Source organism: Vipera ursinii, assembly GCF_947247035.1.
Source record: "Vipera ursinii genome assembly, chromosome: 6".
Classification (NCBI taxonomy): domain Eukaryota; kingdom Metazoa; phylum Chordata; class Lepidosauria; order Squamata; family Viperidae; genus Vipera; species Vipera ursinii.
In genome coordinates, this window is record NC_139515.1 from 81807188 (window position 1) to 81828432 (window position 21245).

The following is a 21245-nucleotide window of genomic DNA, read 5'->3' on the forward strand; positions in this document are numbered from 1 at the left end:
TTGCAGGTTGGCTCTTTCCTTGATTAGTTTCCAGCCATTGTTTCTTTTCTTACCTTCTGGAAAATATGTTGACCCCCTCTTCTTTGTGGCAGCCCCTCAAATCCTGCAGTACTGCTATCACGTCCCCACCAGTCCTTCTTTTCTCTAGACTAGCTACAGTATACCCAGGTCCTGCAACTGTTCTTCATATATTTCTGTCTCCAGCCCCGTAATCACCTTAGTTCCTCTTCTTTGCACTTTTTTCCCCAAAATCTCAACATCTTTTTTGCAATGTGGTGACCAGAACTGGATGCAGTATTCCAGCTGTGGCGTTGCTAAGTCTTTATAAAGCGGTACTAATACTTCATGTGATTTTGATTCTATGCCTCTTCTTTATGCAACCAAGGATTGTATTAGCTTTTTTGGCTGCTGTCAAACACTGCTGGCTCATGGTTTAAGTGATCGTCCACTAGGACTCCATGGTCCCTCTCACAGTTACTGTTTTTAAGCCAGGTTTTGCCTAATCTGTACTTGTACCTTTGGTTTTTCCTGCCTAGGTGTAAAGCCTTGCTTTTCTCCAGGTTAAATTTCATGTTTTGGATAGGGCCCATTGTTCAAGTCTGTTGAGATCTTTTTTTGGAACCTGAGCTTGTCTTCTGGGGTGTTGGCTATTCCTGCCAGTTTAATGTCATCTGCAAATTTGTTGAGTTTCCCTTCTATTCCCTCATCAAAGTCACTTATGAAGATGTTGAAGAGTACTGGCCCTAAGACGGAACCTTGAGATACCCCACTGCTTACTTCCGGTTGTAAGTCACTTTTTTCAGTACAGTTGTAACTTTGAACAATTGCTAATCAAATGGTTGTAAGTCGAGGACTATTTGTATATACTACCACCATGTATATATTACTACCAAATGTGCGGTACTGCTATTTAACTATCAAGTGTGGTCCACAGTCCACACCTTAAGGTCCAGTTAAGCTGATCTATTGCTTAACAAAGGGATGCGGTGGCTCAGTGGGTTAGGACGTTGAGCTTGTCGATCAGAAGGTCGGCAGTTTGGCAGGTCGAATCCCGAGTGCTGCGTAGCAGAGTGAGTGCCTGTTACTCGTCCCAGCTTCTGCCAACCTAGCAGTTCGAAAGCACGTAAAAAAAATGCAAGTAGAAAAATAGGGACCACTACAGTGGGAAGGTAACAGCATTCCATGCGCCTTTGGCCTCTAGTCATGCCGGCCACATGACCACGGAGACGTCCTCGGACAAGCGCTGGCTCTTCGGCTTTGAAACGGAGATGAGCACCGGCCCCTAGAGTTGGAAATGACTAGCACGCATGTGCGGGGGAACCTTTACCTTTACCTATTGCTAAACATGCCTCTGCACTAGAATCTTCTCAACTAATGGTTAACACCTGCTTGGGGTTAGATACAGAACAATGGAATTCAAGGGAGGTTGGGCTTAGTTCACTTGTGGCTACTTAGGGATTCTAGGCTGATTCCTCTTTTCACTCCACCCATGTCGTACCATTCCTGATTAGAAAACAAAAGAAGCTGAGGCTTTAAGACATGTTGACTAGGTGTCATGACATACCCTCCAGATATCTTCAGGATTTCTGTTGTATTTGCCGATCCTTAACATGATCACAAGGCAACAATTGCTTAGGCCTAGCACAGTTCTGTTTGTGCAGATTAGAAGTTGGCTTTTTGCAGATCTTAAGGGTTTCTCCATAAACCGCTTGGTCTCTCAGTGTATCTGGCATCAAGCAGAACAGAACGTGAGGTTGGGGAAGCTTCTTGGCACGCCAGGCTGGCATGTATCCCCATAAGTGTGAACAAAAATGCTCACTGAGCAAACAAATATGAATGGCACATGCGCCTATCTTTGGGAGGGTGCAGCGTAAGAAAGAGAGTTCAATCTTGTGGATGAAAGGAGCTGAAATGAAAATTGAGCCTTGAATTATGCAGTTGGGAAGGTCTACATTTTGGCAAACTCTGCCCTTACTGAGATCACACACTCTCCAGGATTTTGCCAAAGGCACCAGCCAAAAGGACGTCTAAATAGGAGCGTTCCAATTGTCAGGGCAGCTCCTACTTGGCCCAGTCCTATTGCAGAATATTATTGGCCTGGCCTGGAAGTATGTGTGTGGGCTGGGAGGTAGCAGGGGAGAGGTGGGGGGGGGGAATGCATTTAAACTTTGATGTATCATCCAGTTAATCTGAAATACTTCTGTGTACATCCAGTTAATTCAACCGAAACCCAAATTGGTGCTGCTGGAAAGAAGAAGAAAAAATGACTGTGGACGAGGCATCCGCATGGCAGTCCATGTCATTCGAAAGACACCTTCCATATGGTTCAGTCTAATAATAGAGCGCTTTTGCCTGCTTTCGTGTTGGCTGTGGAGTCCTGCAAGGGAAATGAGGAGGGCCAAGGTTCTGTCAAATCTGGAGGTCCACCAACGATGGAGAATCTTTTGATAGCCAACAAGGACAAAGGACATAGCAAGTCAGAATATGAAAATTGGGCAGTCGTGTCATGTCTATAGATGGAGGCCAGCATTTCCTCTTCACTTCTTAATTTTGCTCAGGAGGGAAGTTGCCACATTAAAAATGTACCCCATCGCCTACAGATTACAACTTGTCTTATGTCCTTGCATCACAGCGTGGTGAAAACCGTGCCACCCATTTTCAGCGACCTCAAAACAGGCCATTGCATATGTGCCTCTGAGTACAGATAGTCTGAATACAGATACTCTGAATACTATCTGTATTCAGAGGCACGTGTGCCACATTAAAAATGTACCCCATCGCCTACAGATTACAACTTGTCTTATGTCCTTGCATCACAGCATGGTGAAAACCGTGCCACCCATTTTCAGCGACCTCAAAACAGGCCATTGCATATGTGCCTCTGAGTACAGATAGTCTGAATACAGATACTCTGAATACTATCTGTATTCAGAGGCACGTGTGCAGTGGCATGTTTTGAGGTCGCTGAATATCGACTATCAAGACTATTAACTGCCTCGGAATACAGATAGTCCTCGACTTGCAATCGTTCAGTTAGTGACCATCTGAACTTACAACGGCACTGGAAAAAGTGACATAGGACCATTTCTTACACTTATGATCGACAGGTGATCGAAATTCCGACACTTGGCAACTGGCTCATAGTTATGACGGTTGCAGCGTCCCAGGGCCACATGATCACCTTCTGACATGCAAAGTCAATGGCGAAGCCAGATTCCCTTAACGACCGTGTTACTAACTTAACAACTGCAGTGATTCACTTAGCAACTATGGCAAGAAAATGGGGGGAGGGGGGGAAACTGACTTAACAACTGTCTCGCTTAGCAACAGAAATTTTGGGCTCAATTGTGGTCGTAAGTTGAAGACTACCTGTAGTTTCTCCAAAGTAATCTCTATGGCTCTCTGTACCATGTGATTTTGGGAGAGTCACCCTCTGTCAGCTGAACCACCTTACAGGATCACTATGCTGCTGCAAACTTAGAAGGAGTAGAGTTTTGTATGTTGCCGAGTTGGGACATGAGTGCCAAGAGAGTAGTTGAAATATAGAACTAACCATGTCACCAAAATACAGCTAAAGTGACATATCAAGATGACGTTAGGTGAGAGAAGCCTCAGAGGTGTTTTGGGAGAACCCAAAGGTTTTTCATCAAATCTAATCAGTTGTTTTGCTTCTCACCCTGGATGTTCAGCTCCATGCCGTAACAAAATCCATGGACTTATTTTGCGGTGGTGCCCAGCTCTTGGATTCATTATTTGTACGTCATGGTCCAAACAGTGCCACAAATATTTTCAGAATTGACGTTGTCTCCTGTGGAGGTGGGCACAACCAAACAGTTGAATAATGAAGAGTTCCAACATGCTTTAAAACTGACTCTGTTCGATGCAGTTAGCCATGATTAATGAAGGCATTTTGATGGGCAAATCTGAAACCATTGTGCTTTCCCTTTTTGAAATTGCTAAATGGATTTTGCCAAAGGGAGGCGGGTTGTCCCTCCGTCGGCAGGCAGGCTGCCGTTAATTTGTGAGTGGGATGGGATAGATAGGGAAAACAGATCTTTTTGTTGACTGAAGGATGGCATGCCCATGAATTAAAATTCTCTCCTGCAAAGCATGCAAATTCAGCAGTGCATTGCCACATACTACTCTCAGACTAGAATAACGGAATAACAGAGTTGGTAGGAACCTTGGAGGTCATCTAGTCCAACACCTTGCTCAAGCAAAAGACCATATACCATTTCAGACAGATGTTCATCCAATCTCTTCTTAAAAACGTCCTATGATGGAGCACCCACAATAATAATAATAATAATAATAATAATAATAATAATAATAATAATAATAATAATAATAATAATAATAATAATAATATGAAGTTGGAAGGGACCTTGGAGGTCATCTAGTCCAACCCCCTGCTCAGGCAGGAAACTTCTGAAGGCAAGCCGTTCCACTGGTTTATTGCTCTAATTCCATCCATGGCTTCTTGTTCTGCCTTGAGGTGTTTTTCAGGTCTTTTTCTCTCTTCTTTGAATGATTTAGCTCTTGGGTTTGGGCCCTCATGCTGTTAATTATGTGGCCTTCAACGTTCAGAACCCAAATCCCGAGCAGGACTAAATAGACAAAGAAACAGCACTTAATTTGAAGTGTGGTGAAAAAAAGCTGCAATAGAGGGTGTTTTAGCATGAACTGAAGTTTGAGGCAACCTCAGTTTTATGAACAGGAAGCCTTCCGGATACAGCAAAAATGTTGGCCATGTTTTGAAGGTAATCCACTTTGGCATCGGAAGAGGAAAGCTCCTATTGGAGAGTTAGATTTAGGATCTAGAATTTCAGAGCTGCACCACAGAACTGAAAGCCAGACGGAAGACAACATGAAATGTTGAAATGTTGAAAGTGGGATTGGATTACCTGAGGGATTGTATTTTGCCAATGGTTGCTACCTGTCGAATTTGGTCTGACAGGTTGGGCATGCTATGGGATTGTCAGCCAAGGAATGTTAGCTGGACAAGACTAGGAGAACTGCCTTAACTGCTGCCTGCTTTCTGGCATATTCTCCCTCAGAGATCAGGATGACCCCAACTTTGCTGGCCTTTCATAAGGCCTTGGAGACTCTATTATATCTCCTGGCCTGGGGCCCTGAGTGTGTGAAGGGCCCATTTCCTGACTATACTGACATTTATGATGGCTATTTTTCCTCAACTGCCACATTTACTATGCTTTGGACTATGTTGTTAGCAGTCTTTAATTGTCTTATGATTCTTCGCCGCCCAACATCACTTGTAAAATGCAGCAAAACTCACTTAACAACTGTCTCGCTTAGCAACAGAAATGTTGGACTCAATTAGAGTTGTAAGTCGAGGACTACTGTGTTCTTTTGTGTAGCTTATTATAAGACAATATCTTTTCTTCAAGTGATTCCACTGGATCAGGGGTCTTCAAACTTGGCAACTTTTAAGACTTGTGGACTTCAACTCCCAGAATTCCTCAGCCAGCCCTGGCTGGCTGAGGAATTCTGGGAGTTGAAGTCCACAAGTCTTAAAGTTGCCAAGTTTGAAGACCCCTGGCTGGCTGAGGAATTCTGGGAGTTGAAGTCCACAAGTCTTAAAGTTGCCAAGTTTGAAGACCCCTGGCTGGCTGAGGAATTCTGGGAGTTGAAGTCCACAAGTCTTAAAGTTGCCAAGTTTGAAGACCCCTGCGCTGGATGATCACTCTTCATCTGCCTTTTCTAATCTCTGTAAACAATAGCACTGGGTTTCGTAGAGAACAGTCCAGAAATACCTCACTATTTCACTAGTTGAAATGAGCATTGAGAAATAATGTAACCCCCATTAATTATGCCTTTTAAAAACTTATGTTTTTCTTCCCCTCTAACCCCCCTTCTCACATCCCAGCAGACATGACTTGAAAAGTTGTCCTGTCTTTGATTTAAATCATTTAATTTGTGGACTAGCAGGCCTTTTCTTTTCAAATCAAATAATATATTTTGTTCATTCAAATGTTTCTGATATATATATATATATATATATATATATATATATATATATATATATATATATATATATATATATATATGAGAGAGAGAGAGAGAGAGAGAGAGAGAGAGAGAGAGCGGGGGGGCAGGGGAAACAGTGTTTGCTACTTGATTGGTTTAGTGTAACAACTATTGGGGCCATCTCCGCCTGATTTGTTTTATAATTAAAGCTTTTTGCAACTCGCTTGTCACCTCCCTTGCTCCGCCACCGATTCCCACCTGCCATTTTTCTCCCTTTCCTGGGCACCAAGATTGACTGAAGGTTCACACAAGTCATGGCTCGGAGGGGCACCATAAAAGCATGGCTGACTGTTTTGACATGGTTTGTTTTGGAGTGACAGCCTTTGAGAATTATCTCAGCTTTCCTTTTGATGGTGACTAATTGAATTATTTTATTATACTGCATGTTTGAGTAGCGAGAGGTGGGGGGGGGTCACCCTGTCCCCGAAACGGAGACTCCAGTGTTACGCTGCAGTGAAAGGCAGCTAAAAGCGGTTCCAGTTGAACTTGTGCAAATAGAAGGTCTTGTGCGCTCACCACACGATAGTTTGGCAGTTCTGCATATAAACGCATATGAAAGCAACTTCCAGCCTTAGGACTGCAGGATTCCTACTCAGAGAGAAAGCCTACCGGGCATCTTTGGAGTCTGCCAATAGCGCAGGGTTTCCCAACGTTGACAACTTTAAGGCACGTGAACTTCAAGTCCCAGAATTCCCCAACTAGCCAGCCCCTCAAGAGGGGTTGATGTTTTGGAGATGAAAGTGCTATCCGGTTTGAGTGATTCTATGGGAATTCTGCTATTTATTCTAAATGATCTGATGTGTTTTTGTGTGTGTGTGTGTGTGTGTGTGTGTGTGCGTGTGTGTATACATATATATAAGCGGGCATCAGAATTTCATTTTTTAATGTGTGTTCACAGAAAAAAGTGACAATAAACCTCATCAGTGAAGAAAAAGTATGGACACAGTCAGCCGGAGTTGATGTTGATTGAGTGCTGTCATTGCCTTACCGTTTTGATTAAACAAAATATCAGAAAAATAAACAACTTTTATTTGGGTTGATGAATAAGAAACGAATTTTTTTTGCTGCAATTCAACCATTTGGTTTTTTTTTTTAAAAGAAAATATTATTTTTTCATTCAGCCAATCAATTTACAGGTCCACCCCACCCAACAGGCGACTCTGAGCAACTAACATCACAATATAAAGAAAATAACGCCTTATTAGGTTTGTTAAGGCCGCCCGACTCCAAGAAGCTATTTGGAGTTTGGGCATTCAAATAATTATTATAACAATCTGAGTTTCACAAAGTTTTCGGGATTTGCACATCATTGGCCAAAAGAAACCCCTTCTTTTGCCGAGAAGAATGAATATCCACAATCGTAATTCTTAATACCTTTCTAAAAAAAAAAGAGTGTTACTTTCCCCATTAATTTATGTTCCGAACTCAACAAGTTTTTTCTTATATGCTAATCTTCTTTCCCCAAGAAACCTTTCAAATTACGTATTTATGCTGCGGCTTCGTTGCATATTAATAAAAGACGGCTTTGTATTCTCTTTTCTTCCCTCATCCAGGACAAAACGACACTGGAGAATCTGACTCAACAGCTGGCAGTCAAACAGAACGAAGACGGGAAATTTAGCCACGCGATGATAGATTTCAACATGAGCGGAGACTCTGACGGTCAGTAGCCCCGGCTTTTTGCCTTCTTTCCAGCCGTGCCTGGGCACACACTGTCAGTGAAGAAAGAGCCTCGAGATCTTTGCTCCTTAAGCGTGGAAAGAAACGTTAACTCCGCAAAGGTGGCCGGGGGTGGGATGCTTTCAATCTGTGGAGTTTTGTTTTTCTTATTTCCTGCAAAGTCCTTGGCTTAGTCTGAACCCAGACAAAAGACAGATTTGGCACCGTAACATGGCGAAGAAAGAAATAAACGTAGACTAGATGGCTGTGGAGATTCGCAGTCATCCAGGCCTTGGCTGTCCCAAAGGTCCTTTTTTCAAGAGGCAACTGGAGAGTGGTGGATATAACTGCAGGGAATAGGAAACCTTCCGTTCGCCACCTTCAGTCAGAACTGAAGAAACGTTTTACCTGAGAAGCGAAATATCTTCAAGGAAGAAGGAAGAAAGTGTTGTGATTCAGGGTCAGCCTGTGGGTTCGGCAGTTGGGTCGGACGACTCAGAGGAGGAGGGGGGTGTTGAAGACCTTGCTGAGGGGGTTGAAGATCTTGCTGATGATAGCCCTCAGCCAGGCCCCTCCCACTTCGTCACCACGGAGACCCAGCTGTGTGAGCCTGACAGCGTGGATGAAGATGACCCACAGCTGGCCCTGTTCAAGGACGCCCGACGCAGGAGGCAGTCAATTAGGAGTAAACAGAGGAAGGCAATGGGGCTCCTCGGAAGGAGGCAGAGAGAAGCCACGCCCTGAACTCTATATAAGGGGAATGTGTGGGGAGGGCTGGTTTGCTGAAGGCAACCGCTTGGATAGTTCGTGTTTCTTTAAGCTCCTGTTTCTTGGTTCGTGTCTTGTTTGTTTTTGTAGTAATAAATTTGGCAGGCATAATTCCAGCCTCTTGCCATTTGTAAAGGGGTTGACCCTGCCTTTTCTGCAGGGCCAGTAGCAGGCTGGTACAGAACAGAAAGTCCAGTTGCCTCTTGAAAAATCTCCTTTGGAATAAATAGACGAGAGTCACTGAAGTTCCGCAGAGAACTGTTGAATTATTAGAAGAGGACAACAGGACTCTTGGACCTTCTCCAGGAAGCCAGTAGACTCCTCGGAGGTGGCCTTCAGAGGCAGTCACACTGCCGTCAAGGACAATGGCTGTTGATCCCTGTGTTTTGCTGGGGCAGTGATCAGGTGACCAGGCAATTGGTTCTTTTTGATCCAGAGGCAATAAGCAAAACAGCCCATATAGGTCATCCTTGACGTACAGCCACAATTGAGCCCAAAATTTCCATTGCTAAGCGAGACAGTTGCTAACTGAGTACTCCATTTTACGAGCTTGCTTGCCACAGTTGCTAAGCGAATCACTGCAGTTGTTAAGTTAGTTACACGGTTGTTAAATGAATCTGGCTTCCCCATTGACTTGGCTGGTCGGAAGGTTGCAAAGGGGGAATCACGTGACCCCGGGACACTGCAACCGTCAAAAATATACGCCAGTTGCCAAGTGTCCAAATGTTGATCACCTGACTGCAGGCATACTGCAATGGTCGTAAGTGTGAAAACCAGTTGTAAGTCGCTTTTTTTCAGTGCTGTTGTCACTTCGAACAGGCACTAAATGAATGATTGTAAGTCGAGGACTACCTGTATGCCACTATCTCTTTGCAAGAAGAAGGGTTACCACAACTCTCCATGACTTGCATGAATGGTGGGCCCAACCTTTTTTTTGAAGACAGCCAAGCAAAGCTGGTCGCCAAGTTATCAAGTTTGCTTACAAAATAAATAATTCTGGATTTTCAAAAATCCAGGTGGGGTGAATCTTCCCTGGGATGTCAGTGATGGGAGGATAACTAAAATGAAATAATATTTGTTCCCTGCCTAATCTCTCTTTTCGCCCAACTTTTTAGGAAGTGCGGGAGTCTCAGAATCTCGGATTTACCGCGAATCCAGAGGGCGTGGGAGCAACGAGCCGCACATCAAGCGCCCGATGAATGCCTTCATGGTGTGGGCAAAAGACGAACGGCGGAAGATCCTCCAGGCTTTCCCTGATATGCACAACTCCAACATCAGCAAAATATTGGGTAAGGGAAGGAAACAGGATTGCCAGATGTGTAGTTCTTCATGTACTTGTTTTCTTTGAGCATAAATGAGTTGCGGTCGCAAGTTCAGCACCTTCTGTGTGACACACTGTTCTTCAAAGGGCATGCATTTTTCTCCACATAATGCACACTTTTCTCCCAAGTGGCAGGGATCGTTCTGACGATGCTTCAGAAGGCTTTGAAGACCTTCTGACACCTTGCAAGGATGCCACATTCAGCGCTCTCCAAATAATGTGCCCCAATCAGATGCGTCTGAGAAGCTGTGAAAGAAGAACTAAGGAGGAATTTCCTGACGGTTAGAACAATTAGTCAGTGGAACGGTTTGCCTCCAGAGGTTGTGAGTGCGCCAACACTGGAGGTTTTTAAGAAGAGAATGGACAGCCATTTGTCTGAAATGATGTAGGCCTTCCTGCCTGAGCAGGGGGTTGGACTAGAGCAGGGCTTTTCAACCTTTTCACCCATTGTACCACTTTTAGGATATGGCAACATCTGAGTACCACCAGTTGTCTAGCAAGGTGTCAAAAACTTGATGACCAAAAAAGAAAAAGAAAAAAAGTGATGAAGTACAGGTAGTCCTCGACGTGCAACAGTTTGCTTAGTGACTGTTCGAACTTACAATGGCACTGGAAAAAGTGCCCCCCAAGCCACAGCTGAGCGAGATACCTGTCTGCCCACCCGGTGGCGCTCTTCCTCCTGTCCGAGGTTTTCATTGTTGTGAGCATTTCTGTTGAGGATTGGCAGCAGGGGTGGGGTGGGGTGGGGGTGTTTGGTTTTTATTCCCCCCCTGCTAGGTGGTTGCAGCAGGTTTTGGTCACTTCACATGACCCTGGGACACCGTGACCATCATAAATATGAATCAGTTGCCAAGCATCTGAATGTAAATCACCAGACCCTGGAGATGCTGCAACATTCCAGCTGATCGGCGGTTCTTCTGGGCTCAGAAGCGCCAGGATCAGTGCTGAGCTCTAGCTGGAGCCTGGTGCTTCTCCTGGCGCTTCCGCTGAGCCCTGACAGCCCCGAAGAAGGACTTATCCTGGCACTTCCACCGAGCTCTGACAGCCCCGCAGCTCCAGCCATCTCTCACTCAGGCTTATGTGGTGCTGCCACCAGTTCAGCTAATTCCCCTCCCCTTCTACCACTTTTTTACGATAGTCGCGTACCATCTGCCAGGTGCCAATGTACCACAGGTGGTACCCATACCACTGGTTGAAAAGCCCTGGTCTAGATGGCCTCCAAGGCCCCTTCCAACTCTGTTATTCTGTATTCTGTAAAGATAGGCCTATTTCTCCTCGTAACCCAGTGGCTTTTTATAAACCTTAAACTCCCTGAATAATTACTTTCAAAGAGTTTTGTTTTCTTCTAATCTTTGCATTCCAATGCATAATCCCAAATTTCTCTCCAAGTATTATGTCAATATCTCCTAGCGAATGCGAAATCCGGCCATTGAAGAAACGCTCTTAAGAGCAGGATTAACCGTAGCTATTGATTTCATGCCAAACAGATTCACAGAATCCCGCTTTTGAGCTCGGTGGCAAGTCGGACAGTTTTAACAGGGCGCCTGAATTGATTAGATTAGTCAGAAGAAAGTGAGATAAGGCGAGTACATTTGTTTCGGGGATGATAAAATGTATATATGCCAGCCAAGAGGATTTAAAAACTGGTTACGGCCACAAGATTAGGCCTGTAGGATTCAAGAGGCAAACAGTTTCGTCCACTCTGGTTTTGAGAGTGTTCTTGATTAAACTTGTCTTGCTTAAGTAATCGTCTTCCCAAATTGGTCTGAGTAGAGGGAGCACCCGCTCCCCCCCCGCCCCCCCCGTCTCCTCACTTTTTATATATAAAAGTACAAAGGGGTCTCAAGGTTTCCCCAGTCTGAACTGATTGTTTTAGATAACGACTGCCAAGTGGTCTCGGCTAATTCATTCTGCTTAAAATAGGTGTTTGAACCAGACTGACATTTTGAGTAAAGCCGTCTCCGGAGGATCTGTGTTGACATTTTAAAGGGCTTCTAAGCATTTTATAATACCCTCCAAATCTGGTTTTAATAAGCCATTTCGGCTGATTTTTTCCTTTTTTTTTTTTTTAGCATAAGGAATCATCTTTTACTGTTTCGCCTTGGATTTGGGGTTGGGAAATGAGGAGAAAGAATGCAATTGGAACTTCAGAGGCATCTTTTTCTGATTAAATATACAGTAGGTGGACTATAATGTGCAAATTCGTTCCAGATTCTAACAGGGTTGACAGTCCTGTTGAAAGAGCGATGAGGTTTGCAAACACGGAAGCGAGATTTCTTTTTTTCTTTTCTTTTTTAATTCTTTAAAAAAATTTAGTGTAGAAAGGGAAAAATTCCTGCCTTTTCTGCAAGGAAAAAAAAAAGGAAGAGGAGTCAGATATACGTCCAGGTAGTCCTTGACTTACGACCACAAGTGAGCCCAAAATTTCTGTTGTTAAACGAAACAGTGGCTAAGTGAGTTTTGTCCCCTTTTATGATCTTTCTTGCCACAGTTGTTAAGGGAATCACTGCCGTTGTTAAGATAGTCATAAGGTTGTTAAGCGAATCTGGCTTCCCCCATTGACTTTGCTTGTCGGAAGGTCACAGAAGGGGATCACATGAAACACTGAAACGGTCATAAATATGTGTCAATTGCCAAGCATCTGATTTTTGATCACAGGACTGCGAGGATGCTGCAATGGTCGTAAGTGTGAAAAAAACGGTCATAGGTCACTTTTTTCAGTGCTGTTGTAACGTTGAATGGTTGCTGAGTGAACGGTTGTAAATTGAGGACTTCCTGTTATACAGAAGACTTTTCTGATCTGTTAAAAGCCAGTTGTTGTTTTTTAACTCAGCAGGGAAAAAAGTTGATAACTGGAGAGGCTAAGAGACTCACAGCTATTGGGGTCTTTTTTGCAAGAAAGATATTTTTCTTTCTTCTTGGCATACCTCCTATGTCCGAAGCCCACATGATGTGTTTTTCTGATGAAGCACCATTCCACCAAACTGTCTCACTCTTTATGTTTCTGGGTAAATCTATGATTTGGATAAGGCTAAAAAAAAATAAAGTCTTTTTGCTGGAAAGAGAATGGAGGCACCTGAGGGCAGGAGAGACTTTGATAACTGCAGAGAGTTAGATTTCTAGATCTCCATAGGACCCCCTGGTTTTCCTTTTGGGATGGGAACATGGGATCTGTGATTACTTACACCTCTTGTGCATGGCTAAGCACATTGGTTTGTGCTTAAATTGTAAGCCGCCCTGAGTCTTCGGAGAAGGGCGGGATATAAATGGGATTAAAATAAATAAAATAAATAAAATAAATTACTAACAAAGAATTAAGGGAGACTGAAATGCATTTCTAACTTATTAGTTTTCATCAGTCAGCCATACCCTTCTGAGATTCGAACCTGGGCTGATTGCACATTAGGCAGTTGTTTTTACTTCTTGAACCACAGGATCTCTCTCGCTTTTGTTAGCTTCTGCAAGGGGAGGTATGTGTCAAATACTTTAACTATTTAGATTACCTTGCTAGGCCCCAAACATGGGGCAAATCTTTATTTCCTGTTTTCAGCCTATCTTGAAGGCCATCGAACAGGCAGTAGTCACACCGGACTAACAAAAGCAAGAGAGATCCTGTGGCTCAAGAAGTAAAAACAACTGCCTAATGTGCAATCAGCCCAGGTTCGAATCTCAGAAGGGTATGGCTGACTGATGAAAACTAATAAGTTATAAATATCTAAGAAGCACAAATCAATGTGCTTAGCAATAGCCTTCATTTTATGTATATATATATATAAATAATTGCAGCCTTGTTCATTGCAAACTGTAATACAGGGCTTCCTTCTTCTTCACAAGAATCCTCAGCTTCCAAAGGCATTCTTAGAAAATAAGAATACACTGAAACCACTGCAAGTAATTAAATGGTTAAATCCTCCTTTCTAGATTTTAGTGCATGAAGCGTTATTAGAATTATATCCGTACAGTGTGTTTTTATGGATTTATTGGGGAAATAGTTTCTGTTCAAGCCAAATGTCCAGCAAAGCGGAAGTCATACAATGTAAAAATAAAAATTTATATCTCTCATGTACATTTTATAGAAGGTCCCTAATGTATGTAAGATTTAAGTACTATATGTCGTGTAAGCAGTAGTTATCGATTAATTTGTTAAACAATAGTGATTCAAATTTGTATACTGTCTGTTTGCATTGCAGGCCTGCTAAACTGGGGTCTACAAATTAAGGGATTAGTTAGTGAGAATCAAATTAAACTGGGTCATAGAACAGGTTTAACTGAGTTCTTGAATAACTCATTTTATTGATGTCTTAGGTGTTTTTTTTAAACAAATTGTTAGAATAAAACAAGGCAGCATTGAATTCTACAAAACGCTTCACAGGCCGTCCTCTACTTGTGACCATTAATGAGCCCAAAATTTCTTTTGCTAAGCAAGACACTTGTTAAAGTGAGTTTGGCCCCCATTTTCTGACCTTTCCTGCCACCGTTATTAAGTGAATCGCTGAAGTCAAGTTAATAACACAGTTGTAAGGTGAACCTGGTTTTCCCCATTGACTTTGTTTGTCGGCAGGTCAGAAAAACTGATCACATGACCCTGGGACACTACAGCTGTCATAAATATGAGTCAGTTGCCAAGCATCCAAATTTTGATCATGTGACCATGGGGATGCTGCCACGGTCACAACAGTGAAAAACGGTCATAAGTCACTTTTTGGTCATTAAATGAACTGCTGTAACTCGAGGATTACCTGTATTAAATGGCCTCTCTAGAGCATCACATGAAAGAAACACACTCCCTGTGACATTTTCCTGACAGGAACATGGCAAGAATCTCCATGCAATCTTTGTTTCCGTTCACCTCAGTTTCCCCAAAGAGATTGAGAGAGAAGCAACCTAGAACTGAGGAGAAACTTCCTGACAGAACAATTAACCAGTGGAACAACCTGCCTCCAGAAGTGGTGAATGCTCCAACACTGGAACCTTTTAAGAAGAGACTGGCCAGCCATTTGTCCGAAGTGGTATAGGGTTTCCTGCCTGAGCAGGGGGTTGGACCAAATGACCTCCAAAGTCCCTTCCAACTTTATTATTATTATGTAACTTTTATTCATTAAACATGAAACTCAGTCAACTGAACACTCAAATTGACTGGTTGACATGGGTTGCTGCCAGCATCCTAAGTATCAACCAGGTATCTACTTAAAGTGTAAGATGTTCCCAGTAGCACAGTTTTTTGTAGCTTTGCTGGAGTTATTGCAGGAAGCTGCAGTTTCTTGATGTATGTTGCAAAGTTTTTGGACATAGTTCCCAGTGCCTCAATGACAATGGGTATCACTGTTACTACTACTACTACTACTACTACTACTACTACTACTACTATTATTATTATTATTATTATTATTATTATTATTATTATTATTATTATTATTATTATTATTATTATTATTATTAAGCAGGACTAAGTAATATCCCCTTGGATCTTGTTTTTCCCCTTCCCTCTTGGTCTCCCACCACAGATTACGACCATCAAGAGAGGGTGTTTTTTTCCTTCTTCCCTTTTTAAAAGAAATAAACATCCACCCCTGTTCCACTAGGCCGGGGGTTCCCAGTCGGGGGTGCGAGACAGTATTCCAGGGGGTGCGAAAACTTGGGTTTAGAAGTTTCAAAATTATAGTGTGTACAGCATAATTTTTTGTAGGGGGTACGAGAATATATCAGAAGCGTTCTGGGGGTACGGGGTATAGGACAGGTTGGGAACCGCTGCACTAGGCAAAACAAAGTGGCCAGCAAACGGATATTATTCCTGCAACTGTAATGTTTTTCTTTCTTTAAATATTAGCCCAGCATTGCCTTGGTCCAGTTTGTTCATCCAAAGGAAGAAGTGTTTTCCTGAATTTCACTCATCAATTGTAACTTTGACCGGTGGCTAAACGAACTGTTGTAATTTGAGGACTACTTGACTTTTCCCCATTGGCAATCTTGAGTCGAGATAATGATTCCCAACGCTTTGACTATTTGAAAGGAGGGTTGATTTTCCTGTTTCTCTTTCCTTATCAGGATCTCGCTGGAAAGCTATGACGAACCTTGAGAAACAGCCATACTACGAGGAGCAGGCTCGCCTCAGCAAGCAGCACCTGGAGAAGTACCCAGACTACAAGTACAAGCCCAGGCCAAAGCGGACGTGCTTAGTAGATGGCAAGAAGTTACGGATCGGCGAATATAAGGCAATCATGAGGAATCGACGTCAAGAGATGAGGCAATATTTCAATGTGGGGTACGATCCCTTTGCGTCCCATTATATTTAAGTTTCATGGGAATGGCAGGGGAAGGTGGTGTGCATGTTGTAGTGTTGCAAGTTCCAGATTTTATGAATCTTAGCAAAGTTTTCCTGATGTGCCATGATGGAATTGAAGAAAGTGTAGAACAGGGGTCCCCCAACCCCTTGGGCTGCAGTGCCGGGCTGCAGCCCCTTCGGAACTGGACCGCAGAAGTGGTGGGTGAGCATGCTCATGCACACACACACACACACACACACACACACACACACACACGTGAAGCTGCATTGATGAATGCGATATGTGCACGTGCGCGAAACCATCCCCTCTTCCCCACTGGCCCTCCATTTGTACATCCAATGCTATTTGCGTATGGCATATATTTGGCTCATGACAGGGGGGAAAAACATTTTCTGGGTGGAACAATTTGCCAAATTGATTCTCAACTACGGCATTTACCTAGTACCTGACAACAGACAGTCCAAGTAATCATTATGATTAATAAGCATTAATAGTGCATTTCCCTATGATGAATGTGGATCTGCCACTCTACCAGTTAATAAAACTGGGGATGGGATGGGGAGAATAGAATAGAATAGAATAGAATAGAATAGAATAGAATAGAATAGAATAGAATAGAATAGAATAGAATAGAATAGAATAGAACAGAACAGAACAGAACAGAACAGAACAGAATAGAATAGAATAGAATAGAATAGAGCTGGAAGGGACCTTGGAGGTCCTCTAGACCTTGGAGGTCCTCTAGTCCTCTAGTCCAGCCCCCTACCTCCAGTGATGCAGCACCCACGATTTCTGAAGTTTCCACTGGTTAATTGTCCTCACTGTTAGGAAGTTTCTCCTTAATTCCAGGTTGCTTCTCTCTTTGGTCAGTTTCTAACCATTGTTTCTTGTCCTTCCTTCTGGTGCTTTGGAGAATAGTTTGACCCCCTCTTCTTTGTGGCAGCTCTGTGACAGTTCTGTTGGACGTCTGCACTATCCATTACATGTAGTCCTCAGTTTATGACCGGTCGCTTAGCAACCACTTGCAGTTGTGATGGACCCCACAATGGGGACTTACAACCAATATCTGAAGTTCTGATGGTCAACACCACCAGCACCAGCCCCTGCAGACGTGTGACTGCTATTCACGGCTGCATTTACTGTTTTTGCTAAACCTATCCTAAAACACAGTCATGTGACTGTGGGATGCTGCCAACGGCCGTAAATGGAGCCATGTTGCCAAACGCCTAAAGTAGGCTCATGTAACCGTGTGGGGTGGTGACCATGAGAACTTCAGATCCAGGCAATAAGTCCTCTTTTTCAGGAAGATCGTAACTTTGACCGGTCATTAAAGCAATGGTTTCTAAGTCGAAGGACTACTGCACTTCTGCCATTTTGTGCTTTCCTGGCAGCCTTTGGGTGTCTCCCTGTTGTAGATGCATAATATCCTTTTGGCTGCATAACCTACCCCGAAAATAAGGCCTAGCTTGATTTTTGGCAGGTGGACCTAATATAAACCCTACCCCAAAAAATAAGCCCTAGTTTTGGGGCGAGGCACACACCTAAAAAAACAGACGCGGTGGCTCAGTGGGTTAGGACGCTGAGCTTGTCGATCAGATGGTCGGCAGTTTGGCGGGTCGAATCCCGAGTGCCGCATAGCAGAGTGAGCGCCTGTTACTCGTCCCAGTTTCTGCCAACCTAGCAGTTCGAAAGCACGTAAAAACCAGTGGCGTAGCGTGGGGGGTGCAGGGGGACCGGTCGCACCGGGCGCAACATCTGGCGGGGGGGTGCGCTCGCACTGAGCTGCTCAGGGAGCCCCAAGGGCTGCACAGAGTTGGCTTGGCTCCGCTCTCGAGCTGCTCTTTCTTGCAAAGCGAAACGAGTCCGGCAGGTGAGATGGGCGGCCACATAAACTGAATAAAATAAATAGAAGCGCCCAACTCTCCGCCCAGGCTCAGGCCAACTGCAAGCGCCCCGCAGGCACCCCGGCAGGCTTGGCCGAGCGAAGAAGGACCCGCCGGCCGGCCGGCCTAGCTTCGTGCGCATGTGTGGCTTTATTTAGCAGGACTCACGTGCGAGCTTGAATGCAGCGGCTCTTGCAGGTCGGAGCCCCGCCCAGCCACCCTCGAGAGGGACCCGGAAGCATCCCGCATGCGCGCGACTCTTCTTGGAAAGTCTACGCCGCTGCGGGGCGCGTCTTTTCGGCGGTGCCGTGACATCACCGCCCGCCCGCCCCTCTATTTCCGCTTCCGAGCGACCCTTGCCTTGCCCCGGGTGCTGACAACCCACGCTACGCCACTGGTAAAAACGAAAGTAGAAAAATAGGGACCACTACGGTGGGAAGGTAACAGCGTTCCGTGCGCCTTTGGCGTCTAGTCATGCCAGTCACATGACCACGGAGACGTCTTCGGACAAGCGCTGGCTCTTCGGCTTTGAAACGGAGATGAGCACCGGCCCTTAGAGTCGGAAACGACTAGCACGCATGTGCGGGGGAACCTTTACCTTTACTTACACACCTAAAAATCAAGCTAGGGTGGGGGTGTGGAGCTGCCCCACGCGCCCTGCACCCACTCGCCTTGCAGCCAGGCCTGTCTTTGCCGGCCCACTTCTTCTTCTTCTTCTTCTTCTGAGGCTTCTTCTGCAGCCAGGCCTGCGTTTCTCAGTCACAGGCCTTTCCGGAAGGCCTCTGCAGCCGAGAACTGAGCTATGGATTGAATACTCGGCTGCAGAGGCCTTCCAGAAAGAGGCCTGACTGCTAAATGCAGGCTGCATTCTGCAGCTGCTCCTTCGGTCAGAAGAAGTGTGCCGGCTGGGTGGGGCTGTCTGTGCCGGAGTTGAGTATAAAAGACACCCCCTGAAAATAAGGCCTGGTGCCTCTTTTGAAGGCAAAATAAATAAAATAAGACCCAGTCTTATTTTGGGGGAAGTACAGTACTGGTGCTCCCATCATCTTTCTGGATGAAGAAAATATTTTCTTGTCTGCTTGAAAGGGTAGGAAGCTGACGTTCACATAATGCTCCATTAGAGGTAGTCCCCAGCTTACTACAGTTCATTCAGTGACCTCTTGAAGTTACAGCGTCATTGAAAAAAGTGACTTATGACCCTTTTTTCACCCTTACGGCCGTTGCAGCCTCCCCATGATCACGTGATCAAAAATTCAGACGCTTGGCAACTGGCAGATCCCCTTTTGCGTCCTTCTGACAAGCGAAAGTCAATGGGGAAGCCGGATTCATTTAACAACCCGTGTTACTCACTTAGCAACTGAAGTGATTCACTTAACAACCGTCTCTGCCACTGTGACAAGAAAGACGGTGAAATTGGGCAAAATTCACTTTAACGGTTGTCTCACTCAGCAACAGAAACGGTGGGCTCAATTATGGTCATAAGTCAAGGACGACCTGTAGTAGCATTGCAAGACTGGGTGAGATTTGCCAGCTTTTGTGCCGCTACGGGATCCCATGTTTCTATCTGGATAAAATACACGCTGGTCTAAAATGAAGCGCATTCCAGCCCCATTTTATTTCATTTCATTTCATTTTTCTTTTGTATTCGAGGATTAGGCACCGGTTTCAATCTCTCCCCTCGAAATCAAAGATGTTTCAAAGTATGTTTACCCCTGGCTGGACCACGCCGAGTGTGTGTTTGGACACGATAGCCGGCTGTTTAGAGTTTGGTTAATGGGTGTCAGTAATGATGAGTGGGGATGAATTTGTCCAGTAGCTGCTGAGTGTCGGGAGGCAGTTTTCTAAACAGCAATAGTGTGTGTTGTAATAATAAGCAGATTTCTCAGCCCAGAAATCTGAGCCGCTTAACCCTGTTGGTGTTGGCAATTCGAATGATCCTTTCCCCCCCTCCCTTTGCGGTATACAATGAATCAAACACAGGGATGCCAGCCAAACCTTGGCATCAGGAGATTAAAGAGAGAGGGTGGGAGGGAGGACCTTTTGGAGAAAGAATAGGAGACAACAAAGCCTCCAAAATTCCACTTATCTCCCCGACACTGACGCTTGACAATGTTAGAAGAGGGGGAAGGAGCATCTTGCAAGATTTAAAATGTTATTCAACTTCCTTATGGAGTCTGCCAAGGAGCGGCCTGCCTCTACAGCTAGAGGAAACAGTCCGTTGTGTGTATAAGGTCTTTATCTAGCAGAAGCCGATTGGGGCTTTTCTGAAATGTTTGTCAATTTGTGCAATTATGCCTCTGGAATCGGTGGTAAGTTGGGAGCCCTTGGGAGGCAGTGGTTGTTTTTTTTAACAAGCGCTTAGCGGGTTGTTGCACCCGCCGTAGCATCAGGTTGTACAGTTCAGATCCTAATCTGATACAATTGGGACATGGGAGTTAAACGACACAGTCAGTGACTAGCCACAATAGAAACGGGCGGCTCCTAAAAAACCAATTTTGTTCTCCGTTAGCAGAGGCATTCTGGAGTCCAGGAAATCTCTTTCTCAGGATTTGTTCTTAAGCCAAAGAAGTATTTTCAAACAGGATAGGGGCCTTTCCAGTGCATTTATCCTCTAGTCAATTTCACGTTGCTTTTGATTCCAGTCTAAGTGCTCAGAGGTGGTAAAGCTGGGTTAGGGACGTTCGACTCGCCAAACCCACCTCATATACCGCGTGTATAAAATTCATTTTAATCTTGACAGCTTTCTATACGCAGGGGTTTCTTCCTTTATTTTTACTTTATTGGCTGGTTGACGTTTGTGGGGAATCCTTCAATAAGGCTGGCTCTCCGGTTCAGTCAGCAATGGATCACCGTAATGAAGAAGTTGCAGTAGAAAAGGACAAAACATGTCTTCCTTTCTCTTAGGCAGGTTAACCTTCTCATACTTGAACGTCTTTGAGCAGCCATTAACTGGTCATCATCCCTTAGAATGCAGCTGTAAAAATTGGGGCTCCAGGAGACTGCATCACAGCAGCAAATGTCCCTCCCCCAGGTTCCTTGTAATGTCATGCGAATGTCACAGAAGGAGAGAACATGTACGCACGATATACAGATGGTTCTTGACTTACAACCATTTGTTTAACGGCCAGAGTTGCGGTGGCACTGAAAAAAGTGACTTATGACTTGTTTTTCACACTTACGGCCGTTGCAGCATCCCTATGGTCACATCATCAAAATTCAGATATTTGGCAACTAGTTCATATTTATGATGGTTGCAGTGTCCTGGGGTCATATGAGCACCTT

General features: G+C 44.4%; 1 protein-coding gene across 2 annotated transcripts in view; it reads left to right on the forward strand.

Annotated features, from left to right (window-relative positions):
• The window catches only part of SOX5 (SRY-box transcription factor 5), a gene marked incomplete at its 5' end in the record, with an annotated part of 496539 nt that overhangs the window by 474171 nt on the left and 1123 nt on the right, over positions 1 to 21245 (forward strand). For both annotated transcript variants that reach the window (XM_083365302.1, XM_083365301.1), the window contains 3 exons: positions 7602 to 7714; positions 9595 to 9764; positions 15842 to 16058. In XM_083365302.1, coding sequence (XP_083221428.1) covers positions 7602 to 7714; positions 9595 to 9764; positions 15842 to 16058 — 500 coding nt within the window. The remainder of the gene's footprint in view (positions 1 to 7601; positions 7715 to 9594; positions 9765 to 15841; positions 16059 to 21245) is intronic.